Source organism: Microcaecilia unicolor, chromosome 9, assembly GCF_901765095.1.
Source record: "Microcaecilia unicolor chromosome 9, aMicUni1.1, whole genome shotgun sequence".
Classification (NCBI taxonomy): Eukaryota; Metazoa; Chordata; class Amphibia; order Gymnophiona; family Siphonopidae; genus Microcaecilia; species Microcaecilia unicolor.
In genome coordinates this window covers 88,412,544-88,431,564 of record NC_044039.1, presented here as the reverse complement: position 1 = coordinate 88,431,564, position 19,021 = coordinate 88,412,544, and the positions used below count along the sequence as shown (strand labels likewise).

The 19,021-nt window shown below is 46.2% G+C and overlaps 1 protein-coding gene across 1 annotated transcript in view; it reads right to left on the bottom strand.

Moving 5' to 3' along the window:
* RYR3 (ryanodine receptor 3) overlaps positions 1-19,021 on the bottom strand; it is a 743,078-nt gene that overhangs the window by 72,105 nt on the left and 651,952 nt on the right. The window contains 1 exon segment of the mRNA XM_030213678.1: positions 3,436-3,478. Coding sequence (XP_030069538.1) covers positions 3,436-3,478 — 43 coding nt within the window.

Genomic DNA, 19,021 nt, shown 5'->3' with positions numbered 1-19,021 from the left:
TGCTGCTGGTCTAGCCGCTGTTGCTCTAACATGTAGGTCTGCCGCACCTCAGCTTCTGTGGCATCTGGCCATGCTAAAACACGGACCTCTGCTCATAAGAAGTCTGCTCTCCGTACAGGAGAACTCTGTGCAGGTCAGTCCTGCAGCTTCTCTCCGCTGAGGTCATCCGATTGCTCTTGTGTTAGGACAGACATCTCCAGTGCCTGCTGGCCGCTGCCAGTCACCATCAGCACATGGCTAATCTCCTAGCACTACCAAAAAAAAATTTAACAGGAAAGGGACCCTGTTACTGCTGCACTTGTTCACTGTGCTCTGTGTCTGGAGGTTACAGATAAAAGAATCTGAACCAATCAGTGGATGGTGACCCTCACGCCACACACTGAGTCTGACAGTCCCACTGTTGCCACAAAAAAAGGAGGACAATGGTCTGTCATGAAACGCCTAGCCACCCGCTTGGGGTTACCCCACGGCCACTTAGAAGGTCTATCCCCAGCACAGCTCAGGTGCTCCTGCACCTGCCGCTTGTGCTGTACACTAGCACCCTCCTCCTACCGACTGGGTCACAACTGCTCTAGGCGAGTCTCCCACTCTCCAATTATCCTCAGTGATTTCTAGGTTACTGGAGCCATACTCCCAGTGGTCCCACAGTTCCCAGAAAGCACTCACAGACCCAACACACAGACTACCAGGATTCTTTATTAGTCCAGACAAATAGGGCGAACAAACAATTATGTTTATTCTATTAAAAACAATTGAACAGTGAAACAAAATAGTGCAATTGGCAAACAATAACAGGTAACTGAAATATTGATCAATTATAACACGAACTAAACACTTGCATACTTCCAAGAAAGTACCTTGGGAGATCAGGGTTCACAGAGTTTCAGCAAAGAGATTTTTCTTTCTCTCTTCTCCCAGGCTGAAAAACTGACGCAACAGCCAGCCACTGAGGAATAATTTCAAAACTCTAGGCCAATCAGAGCTCAGAACAGTCACATTTCAAATTAAAACTGGTTACATCACTACAGGCACTTCCTATTATCTGTGTGCCAAATAAAAGAACGAGAAGTCAGTCCTCTGTAACAACTTAAGGATAAACATGCACCATCTGCTGGCCAAACAGGAGAAATACACTTCAGACATTTTTAAGACACACTGGGGCCCTTTTACTAAGCCACATAGGTGCCTATGCGTGCCCAATGTGCGTGAATTTGGAATTGCCACCCGGCTACCATGTGGCCCAGGCAGTAATTTCACTTTTTACGTACATACACCACACGCACCTGAAAATATATTTTATTTTCCGGCGCACGGGCGGTAATTGGCATTGTACAAGTGTTGAGGATTACCTCTCGATTAACACATGAGACCTTACCGCTAAGTGAATGGTTGATGGTAAGGTCTCAGACCCAAAATGAACATGCGCCAATTTTCATTTTGCTGCATGTCAGACTTCTACAGTCTACGCCCTGATCGTGACTGAATAGATATGGACGGGCTAGAGTGTAAATTTTAAGGGGCTTCAATGTTAGCTTCAGAACTTAGTACAAGAACAGTACTGGGCAGACTTCTATGGTCTGTGCCCTGAGAAAGGCAAGGACAAATCAAACTTGGGTATACATATAAAGTATCACATACCACGTAAAATGAGTATCTTGTTGGACAGACTGGATGGACCATACAGGTCTTTATCTGCCGTCATTTACTATGTTACTATGTCCATTTTCATCCTCCCCCCCCCCCCAAAAAAGGCATTTTTCATAGGTGTGCTGATAAATGGATCTGCGTGCGTCCAAAACATGTGCCTACACTAGTGCTGGCCATTTTTCAGCGCACCTTAGTAAAAGGACTCTACTGTTTCTTCACAGAGTGCGTAAACCCATATTTCTGGACTAGTCTACAGGGATGCTAAGGAACAAATGTTTAAACTTAACAGGGAAATAATCAAATTGCCCACACGACTACAAACGTTGTCAGAGCTTTTTTTCCTGTGGAGTTTGAACCAATAATCAAAGAAATAAAACTACATGAATAGTTTTGCTTTGATTATTAACCTTGGAAAAAGTACACACAGAGACTTACACATGCTTTTTCTGTGAAAATATCGAATTATACATGTTTTTGTCTCCTCTAATCTCACTCTGCCCACAGGTATGTCTCTGTAACGTGCAGTCAGAAGTACGTAAACAAGCTACATGATACCACCATTGGAAAAAGGAATGAACACCTCACTGAATCCTTCATACACAAAGACTACAAGTCCAAATCATTGCTTCGTCACTGCAAATCTACTGCAGTACAAAAAAACAGAAAACCATAACAAGATTACTCCTTGTAGTGATATGCAATCTAGAGATGGAAAACCTTTAAAAAAATCAGAAGAGACCTACAGTCACTACTTCTGGAGAATGAGTCATTGAAAGAGAGAGAATCCATGCTTCAGTGGTACTGGCTTAGTGACAACCACTTAATATTTATTTTTTTGCTTCATTTATATCCCACATTTTCCCACCTATTTGCAAGCATTTATAAAAAGCAAGCTTGGAACACAAATCCAGAAAGAAAATAATGACACAAGCTTCTGTACATTATGCCAGAATATGTCACAGAGCCCACAGTCATCTATGTGAGAAAACTGTTTGGTTGCCATGTTAGTCCACAAGAAATGCATAGAAATAAAGGCTAATAAATAAATCCAACAACTAAAAAGGTAAATAAGATGATACCATTTTATTGGACTACAATTGGACTACCAAAACATTTTTTGACTAGCATTCAGGTTAGAACAGATGGGGAAAATATTCAGTAAAAGGGGATTCTACTTATACTAATATATATTATACAGTGCAGAAATTGTCAAGAAGAAAGCTAAATTTGTGAAACTGGCCAGTTGTTAAAGACAAGAATCAGTTCAAATACACATAAGATCAGGTGCCATAAATTTGACCAAGGTGACATCTCTGTGGTGAACCACTTGCCAGGACAAGATCCTAAAGATCAGGATACTTAAAACAATCCAAGAACATACAAATTTTAAAGTTAAAATAATCTAACACTTTGAAAGCAATACAAAAGTAATTCACAAAGATCTGACCTTAAAGCATTAAGGGGAAGAGAATTCTACTGCCTACCACCTTCTGATCAACTATTGACCTACCCCATCCCCACAACGTTCCCCTTCAGACTATCATTGGAATGCTTTGTATGATTCACTCATATTTTCTGGTAATGTCATCTTTTGATAGTCAATAAATATTCTTTTATATTAAATGACATAAAATAACACAGAGACTGTGATAATGTGCAATACATAAAGTCATACAATTTTTTCATCATTGATACATGAGCACAGAGGGGCAGTTACACAGCCATGCTCTACAAATGTCATTGCAATGCTACTTGGACGGACAGATACAACCATTGCTGTGGACTCACTTTACGTTTTACGAATTTGTCCCAGTAATTATTAGGAAAGGACCTGCAGAAATAGAAACACAGACAAATATAAGTACATCAACAGAAACTAACATTTTTTTTCTTATTTAGTTTCATCCAAAAAGGGTTTGGTATGCACACACTGAAATAACTTTAACTTTCAGCAGAGTGGGACTGAAAAAGTGCATCTTTCAAATAAATGTCTCTGTTTTAATATCATGCATTAATAAGTTAATGCACATTAATACATATTAAAGTGTGTTAAATTAAGTGCTTAATAAGTAAGCAGGCCCCACTGAGCATACAATAATGTATAATCCTTATACAATTTCTCACTCATAGGGTATTTATAATCTATGCTCCATCACTCGCTTGCAGAATGATTATGTTTCAATCTGTTTATTCAAAGCATGAAAAGAGCAAATACAAAACTAGACAAACCAAATCAACCATATAGTAGCTGAAAAGACTGTCAAACCATTAATTACAAAAAGAATTCCCTGAAAAATCACACATAAAGAACTCCTACCCATCCCCCTCCCCCTCCTATCCCCACAATACCCTCTGGGAAGGACTAGGGTCAGTATTAAAAATTAAACAGGTGACTGCGAGCTCGTGTACTCCAATATCTGTCCCAAGTCTTTTGAAATACCTGCCCCTCTGGTGATTGCTGATCCAACTCATCCAATCATTCTAGATGCATCAGCATAATCATATGTGCCCTCCACGCCTGCAAAGAAGGCGCCGAGGGCTGAAGCCAAGCATGGAAAATTGTCTTTAAGGCCATCAAAACCGCTCTGTTCAGAAACTGCTTCAAGCCCCTTGGTTTAGAATGTTCCAAGGTGTAGTAGCCAAAGAGTAAAGAAGGAGTAAGTGCTATCTGTGTGGGCCAATATGCAGAAATAGTGAACAAAAGCTTTGACCAACAGCGCTGAAACTGAGGACAGTGCGAAAACACATATCCAAGACCAGTGGCTGGTGTTATGCACATTGGGCAAGCATCCATTAAAACAAGACTGAAGAGAGTTTATAATGAGATGCCCCATTTTGCACTTGTTGGGTGTTTACAACCCACATTCCATCTGCCATTCAAAGGGGCCTATTTACTGTTATGCTAGATGTTTAACATGGCTTATAGCATGCAATAAAAGCATGGTATCACATTAACTGTTAGCACATACTGTTGCATTAATTACCTATTACATAAATTCTTATTATGGTGTGTTTTAAGGGTGGGGGCTGTAATTTACAGTTAACAAAGATCATTACCATCTGTTAAACGCTAATGAAACAGATACTGTGACCAAAGTTATGGTGAAATTTAGTCTCACCAGTTAATTTCCTTTCCTTGAGTCACACTAGACCAGTCCATACCAGGGGGTTATATCCCCCAACCAGCAATGGAGGTAGAGACAGAACCCAGTTTCCAGCAACATCACAGGTATAAGAAGTGGTGCAAACTGGAGCTAGTCCGTTTATAGTACCAACGCTATGAATAACCCCTAGCTAGAACAGAAAGAAAGTCTCAATGGAGACCAATATAACTGAAATAATTACTAACTGAGACGGCAAACTGTACAAGGCAATATATAGTTCCTGAACCACAGAGCCGGATCCAAGGAGGTCCCCTCACCCATAGTCTTCCAGGGAGGGATGCTGGATTGGTTTAACAGGACTCAAGGAAAGGAAATTAACAGGTAAGATAAATTTCACCTTCCTTTTCATCCAATTAGACTAGTCCAAACACACAGTGGGTTGTACAAGAGCTCTATCCATTGGCGTGGGAGGAAAAGTGCACAAATGCCCTGCCAAAGGTGCCTTCACCTCTGGCCCAGACATCCATATTATAATACTTCACAAAGGAATGGGGGGAGGACCATGTGGCTATGCTGCAAATGTCCTCTGGAGCAAATGCCCTGGCCTCAGCCCAGAACGTTGTCTGTGTCCTGGTGGAGTAAGCTCTAGAACCCACTAGAACCAATTTCTGAGTCAAAATGTAGGCTGCCTTAATAGTCTTGAAGTTGGTGGCTGCCAGGTATCTCAGAAAAACTTTGCACATATACAGTTTATGTAGGTTATTGTCCTGACCAGAGCTCATGGCAAAGGCTGGCAGGGGGACCTCCTGGTTGACAAGGAAGAGTGAGACTACTTTTAGCAGAAAGAAAGGCACCATGGGGGAGATTCTATATATGGTGCCTAAAAAAATCAGCGCTAAAATCATTGGCGACGAAGTCTATTTTATAATTGGCATCTAGATTTAGGCACCGATTCTAGAATATGCTTAACTGATATTTCAGCGCCTAAATCTACATGCATCTATTTACACCAATGAAAATGTGGTGAAAATCCTGGTGCATAGATTTATGTGTACTGGGCCATATTCTATAAGTAGGCGAGTAAATTTCAGAATGCCCACAAAATGCCCATTTCCCCACCCATAACCACACCCCTTTTTAAATACGCACATAAGAAGTTCGGCGCTCATCGTTACAGAATACACTTAGAGAGTTGTGCGCCTAAATTCTAATCAGTGCCAATTAGTGCTCATTATTGCTTGTTAAGTGCTGTTAGCCCTAATCAGCTTATTAAGCCAATAGAGTTGCGCACATTGTTATAGAATCCATGCCGATTTCGGCACAGATCTCTAGGTGCGCTATATAGAATCCGGGGGCACGTGCAGAGAAACAAAGTAATCTGCAAAGGACAAGTAGAAATCCTTGCAAGAAAGAGCTTGAAATTCAAATATCCATCGAGCCGACAAAATTGCTACCAGAAATGCAGTTTTCAAGGAGAGGTTGTTCAAGGTTGAATGTTTGAGCAGCTCAAAGGGGAGGTTCTCAAAACCAGATGCAAATCACATTGGGGTAAGTGCTTCCCCCCCCCCCCCCCAATAAAAAATGAACTACATTTGGCAGAGCCAAAAGGAACTACTCCCTAACTGGCACTTGAAAGAAGTGATATTTGCTTCTTGCACCTTCAGATAGTTGACGGCCAAACCCTTATCAAATTCTTCTTGAAGAAATGAAAGAATTGTGGGGAGCTCTGCCTGCCAGTGAGAGATGGACCCCCTTGCACATCAGTTCTGAAAGTCCCTCCAGACTCTTACATAGCCAAGGGATATGGAAGGCTTTTCCCAAGCTTCTCTACTACTACACCTCTCAAGAGCCAGACCATAAACCAGAATGAATCTGGGTTTTCCATGATGATCAGGTCTTGACAAAGAAGCCCCCTCCCTTTTGGTAGGAGGAGGGACTAGGCCACCATTAGACAAACCAAGTCCATGTACCAGGGTCTCCTTGGCCAGTCTGGAGACACAAGTATGACCAAGAACAGGTGCTTCACAATTCTCTGCAATACTCAGCTGATTAGGGGCTGCAGAAGAAACACGTATAGAGACTCCTCCCTGGAAGAGACCTAATCAGGGTATCTATCCCTGCAGACCTCACTGCCAGTCTCTGATTGAAGAACCATGGGCACTTTGCATACTCTGGGGTTGCCATCAGATTGAACTTCGGACATCATGAGTATCCATGATGAGCTGGAAAGCTGAGGGGCTCAACTTCTATTCCCCTGGGTCCAAGACCCTTTGACTGAAGAAGTCACATTATACATTGTCCACTCCTACTATGTGCAGGGCAGAAATCACTGTGAGAAGCAGCATAAGGAGTGTCAAAGAAAATGCAAGGCGCAGATAAAGAAGGCCAAGAGGGATTACGAAAAAAAGATAGCATTAGAGGCAAAAAAAACATAGTAAAAATTTTTTTCGGTATATTAAAAGCAGGAAGCCGGCAAAAGAATCGGTTGGGCCGCTGGATGACCGAGGGGTAAAAGGGGTGATCAAGGAAGACAAAGACGTAGCGGAGAGACTGAATGAATTCTTTGCTTCGGTCTTCACCGAGGAAGATTTGGGTGGGATACCGGTGTCGGAAATGGTATTTCAAGCGGACGAGTCGGAGAAACTTACTGACTTCACGGTAAACCTGGAGGACGTAATGGGGCAGTTCGGCAAACTGAAGAGTAGCAAATCTCCTGGACCGGATGGTATTCACCCTAGAGTACTGATAGACCTGAAAAATGAGCTTGCGGAGCTACTGCTAGTGATATGCAACTTATCCTTAAAATCGAGCGTGGTACCGGAAGATTGGAGGGTGGCCAATGTAACGCCCATTTTTAAAAAAGGCTCCAGGGGAGATCCGGGAAATTATAGACCGGTGAGTCTGACGTCGGTGCCGGGGAAAATGGTAGAGGCTATTATTAAAAACAAAATTACAGAGCACATCCGAGGACATGGATTACTGAGACCGAGTCAGCACGGCTTTTGTGTGGGGAAATCTTGCCTGACCAATTTACTTCAATTCTTTGAAGGAGTAAACAAACATGTGGACAAAGGGGAGCCGGTTGATATTGTGTATCTGGATTTTCAAAAGGCGTTTGACAAGGTACCTCATGAAAGGCTACAGAGGAAATTGGAGGGTCATGGGATAGGAGGAAATGTCCTATTGTGGATTAAAAACTGGTTGAAGGATAGGAAACAGAGAGTGGGGTTAAATGGGCAGTATTCACAATGGAGAAGGGTAGTTAGTGGGGTTCCTCAGGGGTCTGTGCTAGGACCACTGCTTTTTAATATATTTATAAATGATTTAGAGATGGGAGTAACTAGCGAGGTAATTAATTTTGCTGATGACACAAAGTTATTCAAAGTCGTTAACTCGCGACAGGATTGTGAAAAATTACAAGAGGACCTTACGAGACTGGGAGACTGGGCGGCTAAATGGCAGATGACGTTTAATGTGAGCAAGTGCAAGGTGATGCATGTGGGGAAAAAAGAACCCGAATTATAGCTACGTCATGCAAGGTTCCACGTTAGGAGTTACGGACCAAGAAAGGGATCTGGGTGTCGTCGTCGATAACACACTGAAACCTTCTGCTCAGTGTGCTGCTGCGGCTAGGAAAGCGAATAGAATGTTGGGTATTATTAGGAAAGGTATGGAAAACAGGTGTGAGGATGTTATAATGCCGTTGTATCGCTCCATGGTGCGACCGCACCTTGAGTATTGTGTTCAATTCTGGTCGCTGCATCTCAAGAAAGATATAGTAGAATTGGAAAAGGTGCAGCGAAGGGCGACTAAAATGATAGCGGGGATGGGATGACTTCCCTATGAAGAAAGACTAAGGAGGCTAGGGCTATTCAGCTTGGAGAAGAGACGGCTGAGGGGAGACATGATAGAGGTATATAAAATAATGAGTGGAGTGGAACAGGTGGATGTGAAGCATCTGTTCACACTGGGACTAGGGGGCATGCGATTAAACTACAGTGTAGTAAATTTAAAACAAATCGGAGAAACTTTTTCTTCACCCAGCGTGTAATTAAACTCTGGAATTCATTGCCGGAAAATGTGGTGAAGGCGGTTAGCTTAGCAGAGTTTAAAAAGGGGTTGGACGGTTTCCTAAAGGACAAGTCCATAAACCGCTACTAAACGGACTTGGAAAAATCCAAAATTCCAGGAATAACATGTATAGAATGTTTGTACGTTTGGGAAGCTTGCCAGGTGCCCTTGGCCTGGATTGGCCGCTGTCGTGGACAAGATGCTGGGCTCGATGGACCCTTGGTCTTTTCCCAGTATGGCATTACTTATGTACTTATGTAGGTCATTCTGTGCAACTGCACAGCCAAAGGACCTCCTGTGTCACCACCTCACTCTTGGGACTCCCTTGTCAACTGACATAAGCCACTGCTTTACATTGTCCGAGAGAAACCTCACTGCTCTCCCCTGAAGCTGAGGAAGAAATCCTTGCAAGGGCAAGCGAATGGCCCTCACCTCCAAGAGAATGATGGTCCAACTGGCTTCTGTGTTTGACTATCCTGCTTATAATCGAACGAGAATAACGCCCAAGTTCCGACCTAAATCGGGAGATGGGCGTTTATCTCACAAAAACGAATAACGCGGTATAATCAAAAGCCGAATTTGGGTCGCTTTCAACTGCACTCCGTCGCGGATGCGGACAAAGTGGACGGGGGCGTGTCGAAGGCGTGTCGAAGGAGGAACTGGGGCGTGGTTATCGGGCGAACAGAGATGGGCGCCCTTCGCCGATAATGGAACAGTTTTGAGCTAGAATTTAGAACACTTTTCCTGGACCCTGTTTTTTTTACGAATAAGGCCCCCAAAAGTGCCCTAAATTACCAGATGACCCCCAGAGGGAGTCGGGGATGACCTCCCCTGACTCCCCCAGTGGTCACTAACCCCCTCCCACCACAACAAATGATGTTTCACAACTTTTTACTTTCACCCTCAAATGTCATACCCTCCTCCCAAGCAGCAGTATGCAGGTCCCTGGAGCAGTTGTTAGGGGGTGCAGTGGACGTCAGGCAGGTGGACCCAGGCCCATCCCCCCCCCTACCTGTTACAATTGTGCTGCTTAATGCTATTAGTCGTCCAACCCTCCCCAAACCCACTGTACCCACATGTAGGTGCCCCCCTTCACCTCTTAGGGCTATAGTAATGATGTAGACTTGTGGGCAGTGGGTTTTGAGGGGGATTTGGGGGGCTCAACACCCAAGGGAAGGGTGCTATGCACCTGGGAGCTCTTTTACCTTTTATTTGTTTTTTGTAAAAGTGCCCCCTAGGGTGCCCGGTTGGTGTCCTGCCATGTGAGGGGGACCAGTGCACTATGAATCCTGGCCCCTCCCACGAACAAATGCCTTGGATTTATTCGTTTTTGAGCTGGGCGATTTCATTTTCCATTATCGCTGAAAAGCAAAATCGCCCAGCTCACACCTTGACGAATAAAACATGGGCGTCTTTTTCTTTTAAAAAATACGATCCGCCCCGCCCCTTCACGGACCCGTTCTCGGAGATTAACGCCCATGGAGATAGGCGTTTCTGTTCCATTATGCCCCTCCATGTCTACTGAAGAGAATGGCCTTCACATTGACCTGTCCAGCCCTTGAGGCTAGCATCTGTGGTTACTACCATTCACTCTGGAGTGGTCAGTGGGACACCTTTCAAAAGATGAGCAGGGAAGTCCCACCATCCTAACTGGAGTTTAAGGGATGCTAACAGGGGAAGATGGGCCTTGAAATCCTGGGATTTTGGTCTCCAGCATGAAAGAAGTGAAGGGCTATCATATTTGCCCTTGTCCATGGGTCCACCTCTAAGACAGCAACCATTGAGCCCAGGTAATCCCAAGCCCTGGAGGCTGATTGGTCACAGAAGGCCTCTTCTGAGCTTGAAGCTTGACTATCCTTTCCTGTGTCAGGTATACCTGTCCCTGTTTGGTGTGGAAGCGAACCCCTAGGTACTGCGTTCGGGTGGGGGTGACACTTTGGGTAATTTATCATCAACCTAGACATTATAAGGTCCGTAATGGACTGGAATTCCTCTGCTGAGTCAGTTCAGATCAGCCATCATCCAGACAGGGATGCACCTGAACCCAGTCTTGGTGAAGGGAAGCTGTAACCACTACCACAACCTTTGAGAAGGTGCTGGGGGCAATGGTGAGCCAAATGGTAGAGCCTGGAACTGATGGTGCTTGCCAAATATGCAGAACCAAAGGAATCATCTAAAGCATGGAAACCGCAAGGAGGGTTTTACATCTTTGAGGTCTAGGATGGATTGGAAGAATCCTCCCATCTTGTGGATCACAAAATAAATAGAATACTGTCTGAGGAACTGTTCCCTTGGGAGAATCATTTCCACCCCCCCCCCCCCAAAAGAATCAGACTGTTCAGGGTCTCCTCTGCTGCATTCTGCTTGAAGTGAGGTACTGCATAGGGGCACCATGAATAAGTCAGAATGGGCTCTGCAAATTCTCAGGTGTAACTGTCACAAATTACTTCAATGAGTTGCTGGTCTGAGGTGATGAGGGTCAACTCTTGGACAAATAGAAAGAGGTGACCACCCACCTGCACCATTCCAGAAGGGACCCGCTGTGCTTCATTGGGGGCCTTTAGGGTTGGAGGAGCAGGTAGAGGACTAGCCTCCCTCAAAAGAACGTCTGCTGCCAGAGCCTCTCGCCAACCTCACCACCCCTCTAGACTTGTCCTCTGGAAAACTCTGGGGCCTTGTGTCCCCCAGTTCCTTGACCAGCTTCCTCTTGTCTTTGCTGAACAAAAGACAACCCAAGAAAAGCAGCTTATTGAGGCAGGTTTTGGAAGCCACATCTGTCACCCAATGCCATAACCATAACTGAGGCCACCAAGCTCAATCACATGCAAATTGGATAGTAGAGCACACCAGTGAGATTCGCAATGCCTGATTCCAACTGAGCTGTTTTGGCAGAGATTGGGAGCTGCTGAAGCCAGCAGAGTACTGCTCGAGCCCTAAAGCCACCACAAATAGCTGCCTGGCCCCTATGGCAGTGGAACCAAAGAGCTACATGAAAAGCATCTCAACTTTCTTGTCATGGAAGTCTTTAAGGGCTGATCCACCCTCCACAGGAAATGTTGTCCTCTTTGTCACTGCTGTAATGAAGGCATTGACCTTGTGGAAAGGAAACAACCTCTCTAGGTCCTACTTGGGAAGTAAGTAAAGTCTACTTGTAAGCTTGTACCTGCGTATTACCATGCCCGGCATCTCCCACTCCTTAAGAACCATCTCTGACAGTGCACAATGAAGGGGAAAGGCTTTGGGGTTCTCTGGAGTAGTTTCCTTCAACTGCAGTGCCAACACCACCTGGTCAATAAAGACAGGAAGTTCCTCCTGCAGGAACAGGTGGACCACTGGAGACTTCCTGTTCTTGCTTGGGAAGATGTCACCTGACCCCATAGAGTCCAAACAAACTGGAAAGCTTGCTTTTAGGGCCTTCTCCTCTGACTCTTGGTCCCTGAAAAGTGACAGGCTCCTGAAATGGGACCAGTCCTTCCCCAAATCATTGACTGCCCTAGGGTGCTTGGAGAGTCATAGAAGGGCTCCTGGACCTCATGAGATCCATTCTAGTATGGGAGCCCCATCTGCATCCCCAACTCACTGCTGCAGGATCCTTCCACATGCCTTCAAGGCCCAGCTGATACCTTCAGAAATGAAAGCTTCCAGCTGGGGCCTAGGTTCAAAGAAGTGGCTTCCAGAGGCCCTTTTGGGGATCCTCTGCTGAGGAGGGGATCTTGGGGCATCCATAGGATCTACCTAATTAGGCTCCAAGCCTGGTACCCACCCCATGGTGAATGGCAGACTCAAATCCATGATGGCCACTGTTCCTGTGGAAAACTTCATGTTTGTGGATATCTGTGCTAAGCAAAGAGGATAGGGGCAGATTGGAAGCTATTCTGCACCCAGCAATCAGCTCCAGGGTGCTTCTGAAGGTGTTCACCTCTGTCCCCGACAGTCTTACATCACAATCTGGGCAGCAAGTCCAGGTAGCCATGGGAAGCCACCAATTACCGCATGTGTTACACTGCCTGGAAGGCATGCCAGCTCCCCTTCATATACTCCCTTTACCACTGTTCCCCAGTCTTCACTCCCCAAAGCTGCCCCAGGCCAAGAACCCTCTGCTCTGGAGCTGCTTAAAAATTTTGGTCTTCATTTCCTTTGGATTTAAATTTTTTTAACAAGTTTTATTGGACAAATAGCCCAAGCTAAGCCTGTCTATTAACCTTTCTTTCTCTCCCCATCCCCAAATCTTTCTTGAGGCTCTTGGGCTGGGGTAGAAACAGAAGGGCCTGCTACCCCACTGGCAAAGTTCTTGTACTAGCCTACTGTGAAAGCTCTGAGCAGAGGGGGGCTGAAGTGAAATTCTTTCTCAACCAGGAAGGGTTTATGGACCTAATCCTGGGAGAACACTGGGCCCCTGTACTCAACCACTGACCTACATGTGGGAGTCAGGCCTTAAAGAAAAAAATGACAGCTGTGTCAGTCCAATCTGTATCATCTGCTGAAGGCAGATAAATATTGACTAGCTCCAGGCTGCACCTCTTCTTATACCGGTGATGCCAATGAAACTGTATTCTTTTTCTACCTCCAGCTGCTGGTCAGGGGATATAATCCACTAGTACAGGGGTGGGCAACCTCAATCTTCGAGTACTACAACCCAGTCACATTTTCACGATTTCCCCAATGAATATGCATGAAATCTATTTGCATACAATGGAGGCAGTACATGCAAATAGGTCTCATGCATATTCATTGGTGAAATCCTGAAAACCTGACTGGGTTGCAGCCCTTGAGGATCAAGGTTGCTCATCTCTGCACTAGTATATACTGGTCTAACTGGACTAAAAGGAAATACTTAACTTCAGCTGTATAGTAGTGATTTTCATCACTATGCAGCTAAACTGAAGCCAGCAAGCCGGTAGGACAAAATTTATCTGGTTAGCAGAGGCGAATTTTTAACATTCAAATTTTGTCAGGATAACTCCTGAAATTTCTCAGACAAATCATTTGAATACCAGCCTCATAACGCCCTGCTCTGGAGGTTGTACTCTTAAAAGATATAGAGGCTGATATTCAAAATGATTAAAGTGGGCAGAAGCCTCTGCTGACTGCTTAAATTACCTGTCGCTGCCCAACTGTGGATATTCAGCGGTACTAAAATAGGTAGTGCCGCTGAATATCGCCTTTGACCGGCCCCCAAAAAAGAGGGCTGGTCAGGGTGGGCCAAGGGGCGGTGCTGGGGAGTAGCCAGGACTTATGTGGGACTCAGCAATATTCAGCTGAGGCCCGCATAAGGTAAGCAGGTGAAGTTATGACAGCTCAAAAGCTGTCCTAAATTCACCCACTTATCTTTATGCAGGTCTTGGCTGAATATCGGGCCATGGTCCTACTTTTAAAATAAGTTTATTTTTACCCTTCTGCGGTGGCGCAACCCCAGACAACATCGGCCCCCGACATCTCCACTCCATACCGTCCACCCCGGGTCGCTCTGATCCGCCCACCTCCCCAACAAAGGCCTCATCCCACCCCCACCTCCTGGTCAGGATAGGACATTCCCCCGGGGCCTACTTGACCTTCCTGGTGGTCCAGTGAGGCATCAGGGGCAGAAGGGAATCCCCATCGCTCCTGCACCTAGTGGCATCTTCCTGAAAATGTCTGCCATGACCTTTTGTGGCAGCCTCGCAGTACTTGCAGTAAGTGATCTCACAGCAGCCATTTTCAGGAAGCTGCCGCTAAAGGCAAGAGTGACAGGGATTTGCTCCCCCTGACGCTCTGTTGGACCACCAGGGAGGTCAGGTAGGCCCCAGGGGAGGGCTCTATCCTGACTGGGAGGTGGGGGTGGGATGGGGCTTTTGTTGAGGAGGGGGAGTGGGCAAGGTAGAGTGGAGCTACCTGGGGGGGGGGGGGCAGTACGGAACTGAGCTGCCGGGGTTGTTGGGGCCACGCCACTGTGGGAGGGAGAAAATAATTTTTTTATGTGGGTCACCTGATATTCAGCCGGGGCCTGCATAACTTTCTTATGCAGGTTCGGCTGAATATCAGCCGAGAGCGCATAAGGTCTAGCAGCCTGCCCGCCCAAAATTATGCCCTGATATTCAGTGCTGGTGCCTGGACATGGCCTGACACTGAATATCGAGGTATAAGTTAGCCGGCGATGATCAGCGTTTTAAAAAAATGCTGCCCACCGTTGGCTGAATATTGGGGGGATAGATTATAACAGTGTCCATAAAGGGGCTACTAAAATGGCACAATTTCTATACCACAAGCTCTATAAAATGATACAAGGATTTAAATATCTATATTCTAGAACAGTGGTTGAAAATCTATCTCAGTTCACACAAATCTATCTCATTGTGAGGGAGTGTGTGGTATAATGACAAGTGTCTCCAAGACCACTCCCTCACTAGTGGTTCAGTTAAGCCTCATTACAGCAGGTGGCACTAAACGGATGTCTGAAAGGCTGAGTCAGAGAGGTGGGGCTCAGGCCAGAATGGAGTTAAATGCCCTGAGTTAGTGTTGAGTGAGAAAGGCCATGAAGTCAAGGATACTCACAAGGTTATTGTTAGGGGACATTTATGAAGTACAGGAGCCAGCATAGGGGCCAAAGGTTTACCAGTAACCTATAATGCAACAGACTTGTAAGTGTTCAGTACAAGGTAATTTGAGGTGAGCCAGGAGTTGATAGCATCCAAACAGAACTGGAGCGCAGATAGGTCAGGTTTGGATAGCTAAGACAGCCCCAGGGAAAAGTCTGCCCACTGATCTGCCCAGAGTCGGAGGAGTTCAGAAGCTGGAATCCTCTGAAAAGGATATAGAGATTAGACAGCTATGACACAGATAGAGGAAGCCCGTCTCTATACTGAAGACCTCATATGGGAGTTGGGTGAGGCAGAACAGAAGTGTCAGAGGCTGCAAGAAGAAAAGGAAGCTCTTCAAGTGCAGCTAGTAAAAATGCAGGACCTTGAGAGAGAGAAAGGGGAAATGATGGGAGATCTCATACAGCAAGCTGGGAAGTATGTGGAGTAATTACAGTTGATCCGCACTACTGTGGAAGAAGAACAGAAAGAGTAGGAAACCACTGAACAGCAGGCGGAGGAGATAAGGAAATTGCCAAATTCCAAGGAAGGGACACAGCAAAAGCAGCATTGCAACTGAAGCTAGAGGAGCTACAGTCCTCGGAAATCTTGTTGGTCCACCAACAGGATCAGTTGGACCAAGAAAGAGGCTGGTCACAGACCCAGAATGCATGGTTAAGTACCTAGTTGAAAGCATGCAGGAATTCCTGTACCTGGCAAGGGAAAGGGAGCAGGAGGTCACAGCATCGGATAAAAGCCTGGAGAGCAGGATAAAAGAGGTCAACCACATGAGGGTGCAGAGGACCTTGATGGAATCTTTCATGGAGAGGCTGCAGAGACAGGCAGATGACCTACTCCATGACTTACAAGAAGAAAAAGAGCATGCATGGACTGCAGAGGTGCAACGTGAATGACTCAGCTGAGCATAGTCGGTCATGTGACCAGCTGAAGCAGCAGTGCCTCCTGATAGAGGAGCTGCAAGTGGAAAAGGAGCAGCTCAAAAGGAGCTGCCAGACACTGTCTTAACAGAAGGAAGAAGTAAACCACATACTTCAGAAACTGAGGAGTATGCTGAAAAGGAGAGTCTCAGTGAAACAGGTGAACAATTGAGAAACAGCTCTATCTGGGAAGTAAGGGAGAAAGCCAAATGTCTGGCGGTAGCAGAGAAGGAGCTGGGACAGCAGCAATACAAGGTTAAGGAGCTCCAATCCCAGATCTGCCAGCTGATAGACCAGAACCAGGCTGTCAGACACAAGCAGAAGCTACCCAAGCAGAAGTTACGCGACTGCAACAAAAAGTGGCCAGAGCGGTGCCAGTGGAACAATACCCCAGACTGCAGGGACAGCTGTCTAATCTCCTGCAGGAGAGTCAAGAGCAGCAAGCGAAGCTCCAAATGTTGTAAGGCAGGATCGCTGAACTCCAGCAGCCAGACCTCCGGGAGGAGTAGTCTAAGATAGAAATGAGCACACAACAGGAGTATGTTCAGCAACTGGAAGAGAATAAATTGTTAAAGCAGGAACTTGCAAAGATGGAGTGTTAGCTCAACAGTACGTGTGTCAAGGTACTGACATACCAAAAAGAAATGACAGTGTTGGACAGTACAATGTAATCATTGTGAAATCAGCTGGCATGAAGCCAGAGTCCTTAGACCCAGCTGGAGGTTTCCAGGAGGGAGTGCAGTGCGGGGCTCTGTTGCAGCACTGCCTTGATCAGCAAGATGCACTGCCAGTCTTCTTGGGCGGCGCTGCCTCTGCCTGCTGGGAGCCTCTGCAACGTAATTTGCCGCGCGTCTGCTTGGCTCCGCCCCTATCGCCCCGCATGACCAATCAATGTGCTCCTTTCCTTGGCCCGTTCCCATTGGTTCCTGCTTTTTCCCACCTCCTGTTTTCTTCCTATGGCTGCTCTCCCTTCCCCTGCTGGGCTCCTGCTGATGTCAGACGCCAGCACTTTATCTGCTGATTCTTTCTTGGGTTCCATGCTTCGTCTTCTACTCCGGTAGATGATTGTTTGCGCTAGTTGCTCTCTATCTGCTTGTTTCCTCGTTGCTGACCTCTGTCTGTATCCTGACTATTCTCTGTGCCTGCTGCCTGCCTATCCGACCCAGCATGTATCCCATCTACTCTCTGTGACTGCTGCCTGCTTATTGACCCAGCGTGTATCCCGTCTACCCTCTCTGCCTGCTTATTGACCCAGTGCATCCTCTGACTACTCCTTGTGCCTGTCCTCTAAGTCCTGTCGGCCGCCCGCACCTGGGGGCTCAACCTCCGGGGAACGGCGGTCATCACAGGTGAAGCCTCAGGCTTGTCCGACTGCTGAGTCATGACCTGGGTCCAGCCCTTCTCTAGGAAACATCAGGGTTCTACTCAGCACAAGGACTCAAGGATCTGACACCAAGAGGGTCCTGGAGGCTTATGTTCTTCTTCCTACTCCCAGCTGTGGATATTTTAGGGGATTCTGGAGTTGAGCCTGGTTACTCCCAAGGACTTGGCTATAATGGTTGTCCGAGACCAAAGAGGAAAGTGTCTTTCCTACTATGGAGGATTGAGTGTTGACGAAGGGTCCAGTGGGGAAGTGAAGGCGGACATCTGTGTTTGAGGTGATGCTGTCTTCTGGAGATGATACCCAGTTTCAAGGGGGTTACTGGTGGCCACTGGATGAGATGCTTGCGGTGTAGCCTATGGATGGCTTTCTGGCCCAGCTGTTTTCTACTGGACTGGATGTCCGTGTGGACAGTTTGTGACCATTGGTGTGATGGGGCCCAATGGTTGCTGTCTTTACTTTGCCCTGTTCATGTGTGGGTGCTAGAGAGTTGTGGCCCTCGGGCATTTTCTAATGGTTGTGGGAGTCCAGGGTGCCCTATGGGATGGTTAGCCATGGCTCTTTCGGGTGGTGCCCCTGGTTGTTGCAGACGCTTAACCTATGAGGGTTGAGCTGAGGGGGGGGGGGTATGTGAGAGAGTGGTATAGCGACAGGTGTCTCAAGGCCACTCCCTCATTGGTGGTGCAGTTAAGCCTCCTTACATCAGGTGGCGCTAAATGGCCATCTCAGAGTCTGAGTCAAAGGGGCGGATGGAGATAAATGCCCTGAGTTAGTGTAGAGCGAGAGAGGCCCCGAGGACAGTGATCTGGCTTAGGCTATAGTACATGGCGGAGTTCCAGGGAAGAAGGGTGGCCATAACTCAGACCTTGTATGCTGAGTGAGAAGTCTGAAGTTTATGCTTGAAGGAATTCCAGGGTTGAGTGCTTGTAAGAAAAAAAGACTGCCAAAGTAGGCTCAGGATTCCTCGATTGCTCAACTATGGTTGTGACTAAGGAAGACATTGCATATGGAAGACAGTAGCCATGCCAGAGGTGCACTAGTGAAAATGAAATTGTCTTTGAGAGACTTCCATGAAGGCTATTGAACCTGTGAGGAAGTAGGCTTGTTTATTTCCCTTGTACATAGTAATAAAGTTTTTTTTTTTGGCCACTGCTGGAAGCAGGAGTTTTGGTCTCACCCAGTATGGCAAGTCTTGTGTTCTTATATATTAATTCACATAAAGAGTGGTGGGTATATGAAATATTCTCCCTGTTGAAGTGGCACTGGCGAAAACAATATCAGAGTTCATGAAAGCATGGCTTAAAGCAAGAAATCTTTGAGAGGAAT